Here is a 13333-nt window from a genome sequence, read left to right as displayed (position 1 = left end):
ACCACCCCTGTCAGTCCTCATCCCCACTGTCCCACTGTCAGTCCTCACCACCCCTGTCAGTCCTCACCACCCCTGTCAGTCCTCACCAACACTGTCCTGCTGTCAGTCCTCCCCACCACTGTCGGTCCTCCCCACCACTGTCGGTCCTCCCCACCACTGTCGGTCCTCCCCACCACTGTCCCACTGTCGGTCCTCCCCACCACTGTCGGTCCTCCCCACCACTGTCGGTCCTCCCCACCACTGTCGGTCCTCCCCACCACTGTCGGTCCTCCCCACCACTGTCGGTCCTCCCCACCACTGTCAGTCCTCCCCACCACTGTCGGTCCTCCCCACCACTGTCGGTCCTCCCCACCACTGTCGGTCCTCTCCACCACTGTCCCGCTGTCAGTCCTCCCCACCACTGTCAGTCCTCCCCACCACTGTCGGTCCTCCCCACCACTGTCGGTCCTCACCACCACTGTCCCGCTGTCAGTGCTCACCAGCACATGCTGGCCTGCCAACAACAGGAGAAAATGCCTGACCACCTTCTCCCTGGACTCCACTATCAGGTTGAAACTACATAGGCTCCACGACTTTGGTGAAAGTGTGAGGAACTTCCTGTAAGGAGATACATGGCCACGTGAAAGTATGTGTCCTTCAGGTCGTTGGAGGTGAACCAATAGTGAGCAAATTCTGAATTTGTAGACCTTGAAGTGTTTGCTTAGTGCACGCAGGTCTAAAATGGATGCAAATTCCCAGGACTTCTGGGAACCAGGAAATACCAGCTGTACCATCCGTCCTGGACCCCTGACAAAGGAACCACACTGACAGAAACACAACGAATGGTAGCCTGTACCCCGACGTCAGCGTTAGCGTAATCCAGGGCAACACTGCACATGTGCACCATTTGTCGACACAGACAGCGAGTGTCCCGTAAAGTGTCATCTGGAGGGGTAGAACAAAACCTTGTAAACTGAGAGAATTATGTGTATATATAGAATTATTAGCTCTAAAACAGCGATACTACGGTACCGCCACTGTGAAAAGGTAACCTCTTTGGACTTAAAGTTATGCTTCACTGTCCCCTATGTGCACCATGTCATTGTTCTCTCTCTCTGCTGTGTCCACTGAGCTGTTTGGGCCCCCCCTGCAATCTCATTGGATAATGCTGGGCAGGCCTCTTGCTAGCTGTCCCTCAAATGCTAGGGGCAGAAGCTCATTGGCTAGAACTCAAATTGCTAGGGGACTGAGCCACGTGGAGGTAAATGGAAGGAAATGGAGTGGCACAACTTCAAGAAAACAGACTCTTTCAAACTAGGGATTCCGTGGCTAATTGCGGTAAGACAGTAATTATGCTCATAGATTAGGCTTGTATGACACAACCAGCCCAAACCGGGAAGTTTAAAAAATACTTTCAAAGTACCGGAGCATGTTTTAACATACTGCTGTAACGAAATGTCCACAAGAAACACAGTAGTAGTCCAATATGTAACTATAGTGTCTCTATCTTTACAACAGTCTCTACCTGGTCTTTTGGATGGACGGAGCAGGTTCACTCTTTGGTTTTCTATAGTCAATATTATGTTCAACCCTGCTTCAAGACAAATACCAACCCAAATGTCACATATTCTAACGCACACGTTCTAATGCACACATTCTAATGCACACATTCTAATGCACACGTTCTAATGCACACATTCTAATGCACACATTCCAATGCACACATTCTAATGCACACATTCTAACGCACACATTCTAACGCACACATTCTAATGCACACATTATAATGCACACATTCTAATGCACACATTCTAACGCACACATTCTAACGCACACATTCTAATGCACACATTCTAACGCACACATTCTAATGCACATATTTTAATTCACACATTCTAATGCACACATTTTAATTCACACATTCTAACGCGCACATTCTATCGCACACATTCTAACGCACACATTCTATCGCACACATTCTATAGCACACATTCTAACGCACACATTCTAATGCACACATTCTAACGCACACATTCTAATGCACACATTCTAACGCACACATTCTAATGCACACATTCTAATGCACATATTTTAATTCACACATTCTAAAGCACACATTTTAATTCACACATTCTAACGCACACATTCTAATGCACATATTTTAATTCACACATTCTATCGCACACATTCTAACGCACACATTCTAACACACACATTCTAAACACACATTCTAAAGCACACACATTCTAACGCACACATTCTAACGCACACATTTTAATGTACACATTTTACTTCACATATTCTAACACACACATTCTAACACACACATTCTAAAGCACACACATTCTAACGCACACGTTCTAACGCACACATTTTAATGTACACATTTTACTTCACATATTCTAACACACACATTCTAACACACACATTCAAAAGAAATCTGCTTTCCCTGAGGCTTGTGTATTTTGATTGACCAGTTTCTTAAAGGAATGTGTGGTAAGAATGTTCACACTATAAGGTGAATGCACCAATTTGTAAGTTGCTCTGGATAAGAGCGTCTGCTAAATGACTTAAATGTAAATGTAAATGTAACTTGTTCAGTATTATTACACCCGGGATTGGAGAGGAAGTGTTGACCACACTGTATCATCTGAGACTTTAAACCTCGCTGACCTAACCGCGACATTTAAGAAGTATCAGATATCACTGTGTATTAGTGGTGAGTTAGTTGGGGAGTTTAGCCCGTGTGGGTGAGATTGGGAGTTAAACTAACCACTTTCCTATTCAGGCATAATCCCAAAATAACAATCACGATCACGGTAGGTAGTGTTTACAAAACATGCGCTTAGAGGTTATGTGTTTCCATGCACTGCTACACGCATGTCACAACAGATTGTCCTCTATGGCTCCGATGGTTAGAACATGGCCCTATTCACGCAGGGGACAAACTCACTGCCCCTTTATTATATCTACACTTAATACCCTGACTAGAGTATCTTTTATTTTATACCTTTATTTAACTAGGCAAGTCAGTTAAGAACAAATTCTTATTTTCAGTGACGGCCTGGGAACAGTGGGTTAACTGGTCTAGGAACAGTGGGTTAACTGCCTGTTCAGAGGCAGAATGACAGATTTGTGCCTTGTCAGCTCGGGGGTTTGAACTTGCAACCTTCCGGTTACTAGTCCAACGCTCTAACCACTAGGCTACCTGCCACCTCTACACTCTAACCACTAGGCTACCTGTCGCCTCTACACTCTAACCACTAGGCTACCTGTCGCCTCTACACTCTAACCACTAGGCTACCTGCCGCCTCTACACTCTAACCACTAGGCTACCTGTCGCCTCTACACTCTAACCACTAGGCTACCTGCCGCCTCTACACTCTAACCACTAGGCTACCTGCCACCTCTACACTCTAACCACTAGGCTACCTGCCACCTCTACACTCTAACCACTAGGCTACCTGCCACCTCTACACTCTAACCACTAGGCTACCTGTCGCCTCTACACTCTAACCACTAGGCTACCTGCCACCTCTACACTCTAACCACTAGGCTACCTGCCACCTCTACACTCTAACCACTAGGCTACCTGCCACCTCTACACTCTAACCACTAGGCTACCCTGCCACCTCTACACTCTAACCACTAGGCTACCTGCCGCCTCTACACTCTAACCACTAGGCTACCTGTCGCCTCTACACTCTAACCACTAGGCTACCTGCCACCTCTACACTCTAACCACTAGGCTACCCTGCCACCTCTACACTCTAACCACTACCCTGCCGTCATGTATTTGAGTGCTGAGGTTGTATGTAGATGTTGTATGCACTCACTGCGCTGTAGGTCTCTGTGTTTGCATAATAGTGTCTGCTAAGTGGCATATATTGGTACAGTATTATATTTAAGCAATAAGGCACCTCGGGGTGTGGTATATTGGCTAACATACCACGGCTAAGAGCTGTTTTTAAGCACGACGCATCACGCTCTTAGCCGTAGTATATTGGCCATATACCACAAACCCCCGAGGTGCCTTATTGCTATTATAGAAAATTCAGGCCTACCTGTCACAAGAAAAAAAGTTACCATGATGAGATGATAGGTCTACATAAGTACATTGTGTACTGTCCTCCACCCCGAGATGGGCTGTCTGTCCTCCACCCCGAGATGGGCTGTCTGTCCCCACCCCGAGATGGGCTGTCTATCCCCACCCCGAGATGGGCCGCCTGTCCCCACCCCGAGATGGGCTGTCTGTCCCCACCCCGAGATGGGCCGCCTGTCCCCACCCCGAGATGGGCCGCCTGTCCCCACCCCGAGATGGGCTGTCTGAGATGGGCTCTCTGTCCCCACCCCGAGATGGGCTGTCTGAGATGGGCTGTCTGTCCCCACCCCGAGATGGGCCGCCTGTCCCCACCCCGAGATGGGCCGTCTGTCCCCACCCCGAGATGGGCCGCCTGTCCCCACCCCGAGATGGGCCGCCTGTCCCCAACCCGAGATGGGCCGCCTGTCCCCTCCCCGAGATGGGCCGCCTGTCCCCACCCTGAGATGGGCCGTCTGTCCCCACCCTGAGATGGGCTGTCTGTCCCCACCCTGAGATGGGCCGTCTGTCCCCACCCTGAGATGGGCCGTCTGTCCCCACCCTGAGATGGGCCGTCTGTCCCCACCCTGAGATGGGCCGCCTGTCCCCACCCCGAGATGGGCTGTCTGTCCCCACCCCGAGATGGGCCGCCTGTCCCCACCCCGAGATGGGCCGCCTGTCCCCTCCCCGAGATGGGCCGCCTGTCCCCACCCTGAGATGGGCTGTCTGTCCCCACCCTGAGATGGGCCGTCTGTCCCCACCCTGCGATGGGCTGTCTGTCCCCACCCTGAGATGGGCCGCCTGTCCCCAACCCTGAGATGGGCTGTCTGTCCCCACCCTGGGATGGGCCGCCTGTCCCCACCCCTGAGATGGGCCGCATGTCCCCACCCCTGAGATGGGCCGTCTGTCCCCACCCCTGAGATGGGCCGCCTGTCCCAGATTTAGACATCTCATATCATTTAACAGTTCCATTTCACGCCATGCTGTTCATACAAATCATTAATTATTCAAATTTACCGGTTTTCTCACAGCTATTTATCCCGGGAAAAGGGATATTTAACCAGTCCTTACCTGCTGAGGTTGCCCATGCTGCCTGTCATGTCTATCTGTCCGTCGTAGATGTCCATGCCCCTCCCAACACTGTGCATGCTCTTGATAGACATGGTCCTGGGCAGAGTGGTCTGCCTCTGTTGATGCATCATCAGATTCCCCTGAGACCCAGACGACATCTAATAACAATAACATTATATTCAATTACAATAATACATTTTACATTGTATAGCGCTTTTCATTATACCAAAGCTCTACTCTACTTTTCTACTAAACTACCAATGACATAAAAAAACATTTTTTTTTTAGAATCAAGGCAGGTAAAATAGCAATATAGGACGAGATGCTGAGAATCCGCTCAGATTAGCCCTGGTGCATCATGGGGCTATGTGAATATGTGAACCCTCCCGAGTGGCGCAGCGGTCTAAGGCACTGCATCTCAGTGGTACGGGCGTCACTACAGACCCTGGTTCGATTCCAGGCTGTATGACAACCGGCCGTGATTGGGAGTCACATAGGGCACAATTGGCCCAGCGTCGTCCGGGTTAAGATTTGGCCGGTGTTGGCCGGCATTGTAAAATAAGAACTTGTTCTTAACTGACTTGCCTGGTTAATAAATTTAAAAAATGAACGTGTGTCCACTCACTTCTCAGAGTTGTTGTATTCCGTTTTGCTTTCTGATCACACATAACAAAATGTCCATGCGAATAGGCTATAAACCTATCATTTACATTTAAGTCATTTAGCAGACGTTCTTATCCAGAGCGACTTACAAATTGGTGCATTCACCTTATGACATCCAGTGGAACAGTCACTTTACTATCACATTGCAATCCTCACCTGGCCCATCATGAATCCACTGCCGTAGCTGCTCCCCCCAGGGGGGAGGGTGGAAGCCCCGGACATGACGAAGCTTCCCCCTCCACCGCCGTAGCTGCTCCCCCCAGGGGGGAGGGTAGAAGCCCCAGACATGGAGCCCATAGACATCCTGTTGTTCCTGTTGTTGATCCTGCTGATGGTGCGAAACGCTGGCCCTTTAAAGGAATGCTGCTGCTGGACCGACATCATCTCCTCTCCCCCCTAGCGGAAATGTAAATGTTCAGAAAATAATAAAAAAAACCTGCTGTAAATATTATAATAATTATATTGTAACGCAAATTAAATTAACATATTTGCTTTTTTGGACTTATTTATTGCATTATTTGTTCCTAAATGTATTTGAAATACATAACTCATTTTCATATGCCATGGAACATATTAGAATTGCAATGTGTTAATCTCATGTGAAAATTTCGGTAGGGCTCCACCAACCATCCTCATGGGGGCGTGGTAGGCCATGGACCCTCCTCCTCCTGCCTGTCTCATCTGGGTCCCAGAGCTGTAGGCTCCTCCATTGACGGTGCTGTAGACAGACTGCTGGCGGTTGAATGTGGCATCGTGGTCCGAGACGAGGCTGACCCCATCGCTGCCATCCGCATCTACCCAGGCTGCCACTGGGGACGGCTGAAACAAGATTCAGAACGAGTCAGAATACTACCTCATCAATACAGACAGAACATCAATACAGACAGACAGAACATCAACATCGATACAGACAGAACAGCAATACCACATCAATACAGACAGAACATCAATACAGACAGACAGAACATCAACATCAATACAGACAGAACATCAACATCGATACAGACAGAAAATCAATACCACATCAATACAGACAGAACATCAATACAGACAGACAGAACATCAACATCAATACAGACAGAACATCAACATCGATACAGACAGAAAATCAACATCAATACAGACAGAACATCACCATCAATACAGACAGAGGACATCAACATTAATACAGACAGAACATCACCATCAATACCACATCAATACAGATATACAACACTTGAAAGAAAAACCTTACGTTGACATTGACACAATACACACAGAACACATAATGCAGTGTATCTAAAGTCAGATACCTGAGCGGGCATGTTCTGGAGCCTAACGGAACGCAGGGACATGGTCTCTAGGTCTGGGCCGGGAGCACGGCTCATCGCCCGGTTCACGGTGGACATCTGTTGCCTCATGGCCCCTCCCCCAGCCTGGTAGAACAGAGTTAATCAGCACACTGGTACACATACATGATTAACATATGCCCCCCCCCTTAACATATGCCCCCCCAAAAGGATCTGTATGGTAGTCGAAGAATACAGTAACTCATTATCGTGGTACCTGGTAGCCCCCTCCCCCCTGGTAGCCCCCGCTCAGGCTCATGTTATCGTGGTACTGGTACCCTCCTCCTCCTCCTCCTCCTCCACCCCCCATGCTGAGCCTCTGACCACCACTCAGGTCCATCGCCGAGCGGGAGGAGAAACCACCAGAGTAGTGAGACATCCTGGGTGCCTGGGACAGAGGAGGAAGAAGAGGAGAAGTTGAACAAATATTGTATTGTACATTTGCATTAAAGTCCATGGAAATGAGTCTTTATTGCTTCTAACCAGCCCCCAAGACACAGTCTGTAAACCCCACCCCCCTTTCTCAAGGGCATTACGGCAGAATGAAAGGCATGGTGAATCATTATTACTACGCAATAATGAAGGCCTGGGGCGTGATCAATAATGGCCTGGGGAGGTGATCAATAATGAAGACCTGATCAGTGATCAATAATAATGGCCTGGGGAGGTGATCAATAATGAAGACCTGATCAGTGATCAATAATGAAGGCCTGGGGAGGTGATCAATAATGAAGACCTGATCAGTGATCAATAATGAAGGCCTGGGGAGGTGATCAAAAATGAAGGCCTGGGGAGGTGATCAATAATGAAGACCTGGGGAGGTGATCAATAATGAAGACCTGGGGAGGTGATCAATAATGAAGACCTGGGGAGGTGATCAATAATGGCCTGGGGAGGTGATCAATAATGAAGACCTGATCAGTGATCAATAATGAAGGCCTGGGGAGGTGATCAATAATGGCCTGGGGAGGTGATCAATAATGAAGACCTGATCAGTGATCAATAATGAAGGCCTGGGGAGGTGATCAATAATGAAGACCTGGGGAGGTGATCAATACTGAAGACCTGGGGAGGTGATCAATAATGAAGACCTGGGGAGGTGATCAATAATGAAGACCTGGGGAGGTGATCAATAATGACGAGCAATCAGGATGACATGTTTACCTGACAAAGACAGGTGGAGACATGCCAGGAGCCCGGGAGAAAACTCTAGGACATATCTGAGTAAACTGGTCGACCATATTTGGTTAAGCTTCCAGACGGCAAACTTCACCATTACATCAGTGTTGTTGACATTATCTTGTTAGCGGTTGGAGTGAACAACAGGGCCTTCTCTCTCGACCTTGGGAGGAAACCCTCCCTAACTCAGACTCGATGGATTCTTAGAATGAGCTAATTATTTCAGAAACCACATACAGCATGTTATCTGACTGTTATCAGAAAAAACCTATTTGGTTTTTCGAAGGCCAGAGGCATATTTCTATCCTTTATGTTGAGACAAATTATTGTGGTTCTATCGTTATACGTCTACTGCTAATGCTAATCACTATGACCCCGCCTCTATGACTCCAACTCTATGACTCCGCCTCTATGACTCCACCTCTATGACTCCGCCTCTATGACTCCACCTCTATGACTCCGCCTCTATGACTCCACCTCTATGACTCCGCCTCTATGACTCCAACTCTATGACTCCGCCTCTATGACTCCACCTCTATGACTCCGCCTCTATGACTCCACCTCTATGACTCCGCCTCTATGACTCCAACTCTATGACTCCGCCTCTATGACTCCACCTCTATGACTCCGCCTCTACCGCCTCTATGACTCCACCTCTATGACTCCGCCTCTATGACTCCACCTCTATGACTCCGCCTCTATGACTCCAACTCTATGACTCCGCCTCTATGACTCCACCTCTATGACTCCGCCTCTATGACTCCAACTCTATGACCCCGCCTCTATGACTCCAACTCTATGACTCCGCCTCTATGACTCCAACTCTATGACTCTGCCTCTATGACTCCACCTCTATGACCCCGCCTCTATGACTCCAACTCTATGACTCCGCCTCTATGACTCCACCTCTATGACTCCACCTCTATGACTCCACCTCTATGACTCCGCCTCTATGACTCCACCTCTATGACCCCGCCTCTATGACTCCAACTCTATGACTCCGCCTCTATGACTCCACCTCTATGACTCCACCTCTATGACTCCACCTCTATGACTCCACCTCTATGACTCCACCTCTATGACTCCGCCTCTATGACTCCACCTCTATGACTCCGCCTCTATGACTCCACCTCTATGACTCCGCCTCTATGACTCCACCTCTATGACTCCACCTCTATGACTCCACCTCTATGACTCCACCTCTATTAGCGGGGACAACAAACTCTGACCTTTCCAGATCTACCTTTAGTAGATAGTGTAAATGCTGTGAGTCACTGTCATAAAAAGGGAGTGGTTCATGTCTATGGACTAGTGTTGACACAAGTAAAAAGTCTGTGTACCTTCATTGTGCAAAGCTAATTGTAAAAGTCACGGGGAAATTGTTGAGTTTAGAATTATAATTTGTTTATGCAGTCAACAAGGCCACTGTAATGGAGTTCTTTCTGTCCTTACCATTACCGTGTACATGTGAATCATTTACTTACTGTATATATTCTACTGTATGTACCACAGGAGGGTAGTGGGACCTTAATTAGGGAGGACGGGCTCGTGGTAATGGCTGGAGTGGAATCAGTGGAATGGGTTTTAAATACATCAAAACACATGGTTTCCATGGTTTCCAGGTGTTTGATGCCATTCCATTTGCTCCGTTACAGACATTATTATGAGCCGTCCTCCCCTCAGCAGCCTCCAATGGTGTGTAATGTACATTTGCTGAATACAAAAGAACAATATACATCTTGTAAAATGTTAAATTCATTAATTTAATTAATTTATCAATATCAAGTTCATTGTTCAGCAATGTCATTGTGTAATGGTGTCATAGTCTAATGATATCTGCTATGCTAACGTGAGGTGGGAACATTGTGACTGTGAGATGTGGAGGAATCTGAAGGGTGGACCTTAGGTCCTGGAGAGATTGGTGGGGAGCTGCTGCGAAATACCACACTTACAGAGCCCGGAAAGACCTAGCTCGATGGCTCTGGCAACACTGCACTGTGAAACCATCCCACTGTGTTGATAGCTGACTGTATTTACAGGAAGCTGCAGAGAGCGGACACAGCGTTTAAGCTGCATATTTTCACGTAGACAGACACTGTCTATAATATCTCTTTACTGGCAACAACACGTCTGCAGGGCTCTTTTGACCATCTGCTGACCATATCAAGTGTAATGGAGGCAATATTTTCCTAAGAAAATACTGCATGTTGGCCGATATTGTTTAAAATACATTTATAATATATTTATAAAACCTGGTCCCTAAAACTGCGTAGAACTCACCATGACAGGTGTGGAGGCTGTGTGGATGTAGGACTACCACTCACCATGACAGGTGTGGAGGCAGGACTACCACTCACCATGACAGGTGTGGAGGCTGTGTGGATGTAGGACTACCACTCACCATGACAGGTGTGGAGGCTGTGTGGATGTAGGACTACCAATCACCATGACAGGTGTGGAGGCTGTGTGGATGTAGGACTACCACTCACCATGACAGGTGTGGAGGCAGGACTACCACTCACCATGACAGGTGTGGAGGCTGTGTGGATGTAGGACTACCACTCACCATGACAGGTGTGGAGGCTGTGTGGATGTAGGACTACCACTCACCATGACAGGTGTGGAGGCTGTGTGGATGTAGGACTACCAATCACCATGACAGGTGTGGAGGCTGTGTGGATGTAGGACTACCACTCACCATGACAGGTGTGGAGGCTGAGGCAGGACTACCACTCACCATGACAGGTGTGGAGGCTGTGTGGATGTAGGACTACCACTCACCATGACAGGTGTGGAGGCTGTGTGGATGTAGGACTACCACTCACCATGACAGGTGTGGAGGCTGTGTGGATGTAGGACTACCACTCACCATGACAGGTGTGGAGGCTGTGTGGAGGGACTACCAATCACCATGACAGGTGTGGAGGCTGTGTGGATGTAGGACTACCACTCACCATGACAGGTGTGGAGGCAGGACTACCACTCACCATGACAGGTGTGGAGGCTGTGTGGATGTAGGACTACCACTCACCATGACAGGTGTGGAGGCTGTGTGGATGGACTACCACTCACCATGACAGGTGTGGAGGCTGTGTGGATGTAGGACTACCACTCACCATGACAGGCATGGAGGCTGTGTGGATGTAGGACTACCAATCACCATGACAGGTGTGGAGGCTGTGTGGATGTAGGACTACCACTCACCATGACAGGTGTGGAGGCTGTGTGGATGTAGGACTACCACTCACCATGACAGGTGTGGAGGCAGGACTACCACTCACCATGACAGGTGTGGAGGCTGTGTGGATGTAGGACTACCACTCACCATGACAGGTGTGGAGGCTGTGTGGAGGCAGGACTACCACTCACCATGACAGGTGTGGAGGCTGTGTGGATGTAGGACTACCACTCACCATGACAGGTGTGGAGGCTGTGTGGAGGCAGGACTACCACTCACCATGACAGGTGTGGAGGCTGTGTGGATGTAGGACTACCACTCACCATGACAGGTGTGGAGGCAGGACTACCACTCACCATGACAGGTGTGGAGGCTGTGTGGATGTAGGACTACCACTCACCATGACAGGCGGACTGGAGGCTGTGTGGATGTAGGACTGGATGTGGAGGGACTACCACTCACCATGACAGGTGTGGAGGCTGTGTGGATGTAGGACTACCACTCACCATGACAGGTGTGGAGGCTGTGTGGATGTAGGACTACCAATCACCATGACAGGTGTGGAGGCTGTGTGGATGTAGGACTACCAATCACCATGACAGGTGTGGAGGCTGTGTGGATGTAGGACTACCACTCACCATGACAGGTCTGGAGGCTGTGTGACATGTGTGGAGGCTGTGTGGATGTAGGACACCACTCACCATGACAGGTGTGGAGGCTGACATGTGGAGACTGTGTGGAGGACTACCACTCACCATGACAGGTGTGGAGGCTGTGTGGATGGGACTACCACTCACCATGACAGGTGTGGAGGCTGTGTGGATGTAGGACTACCACTCACCATGACAGGTGTGGAGGCTGTGTGGATGTAGGACTACCACTCACCATGACAGGTGTGGAGGCTGTGTGGATGTAGGACTACCACTCACCATGACAGGTGTGGAGGCTGTGTGGATGTAGGACTACCACTCACCATGACAGGTGTGGAGGCTGTGTGGATGTAGGACTACCACTCACCATGACAGGTGTGGAGGCAGGACTACCACTCACCATGACAGGTGTGGAGGCTGTGTGGATGTAGGACTACCAATCACCATGACAGGCGTGGAGGCTGTGTGGATGTAGGACTACCAATCACCATGACAGGTGTGGAGGCTGTGTGGATGTAGGACTACCAATCACCATGACAGGTGTGGAGGCTGTGTGGATGTAGGACTACCAATCACCATGACAGGCGTGGAGGCTGTGTGGATGTAGGACTACCAATCACCATGACAGGCGTGGAGGCTGTGTGGATGTAGGACTACCAATCACCATGACAGGTCTGGAGGCTGTGTGGATGTAGGACTACCACTCACCATGACAGGTCTGGAGGCTGTGTGGATGTAGGACTACCACTCACCATGACAGGTCTGGAGGCTGTGTAGACGTAGGACTTAGAGCTGAACCCTGGGTTGAAGGTCTGGTACTTCATTGTTGAAGAACCGCTGTGTTCTACAAAACAAAAAGAGAGAGGGGAAATCAGAAAATGTCATGAATCAACACTAAAGGAAGGACCTGAATCAGCCCACCAAAAACGGATCCAATTTAAAGACAACACTAAGAAAGGACCTGAATCAGCCCACCAAAAACACATCCAATTTAAAGACAACACTAAGAAAGGACCTGAATCAGCCCACCAAAAACACATCCAATTTAAAGACAACACTAAGAAAGGACCTGAATCAGCCCACCAAAAACACATCCAATTTAAAGACAACACTAAGAAAGGACCTGAATCAGCCCACCAAAAACACATCCAATTTAAAGACAACACTAAGAAAGGACCTGAAACATCAAACCAAAACTATGAGGCCT

General features: G+C 48.8%; 1 protein-coding gene across 1 annotated transcript in view; it reads right to left on the bottom strand.

The window, feature by feature from the left end:
- LOC124037471 (plakophilin-3-like) overlaps positions 1-13333 on the bottom strand; it is an 85653-nt gene that overhangs the window by 39264 nt on the left and 33056 nt on the right. Inside the window, exons 2-7 of the mRNA XM_046352208.1 lie at positions 12879-12970; positions 7337-7507; positions 7084-7206; positions 6419-6610; positions 5948-6187; positions 5129-5286 (exon numbers count right to left, since the gene is read on the bottom strand). Coding sequence (XP_046208164.1) covers positions 5129-5286; positions 5948-6187; positions 6419-6610; positions 7084-7206; positions 7337-7507; positions 12879-12970 — 976 coding nt within the window. The remainder of the gene's footprint in view (positions 1-5128; positions 5287-5947; positions 6188-6418; positions 6611-7083; positions 7207-7336; positions 7508-12878; positions 12971-13333) is intronic.

Source organism: Oncorhynchus gorbuscha, linkage group LG06 (assembly GCF_021184085.1).
Source record: "Oncorhynchus gorbuscha isolate QuinsamMale2020 ecotype Even-year linkage group LG06, OgorEven_v1.0, whole genome shotgun sequence".
Lineage (NCBI taxonomy): Eukaryota > Metazoa > Chordata > Actinopteri > Salmoniformes > Salmonidae > Oncorhynchus > Oncorhynchus gorbuscha.
This window is presented reverse-complemented; position numbering and strand designations above follow the sequence as displayed.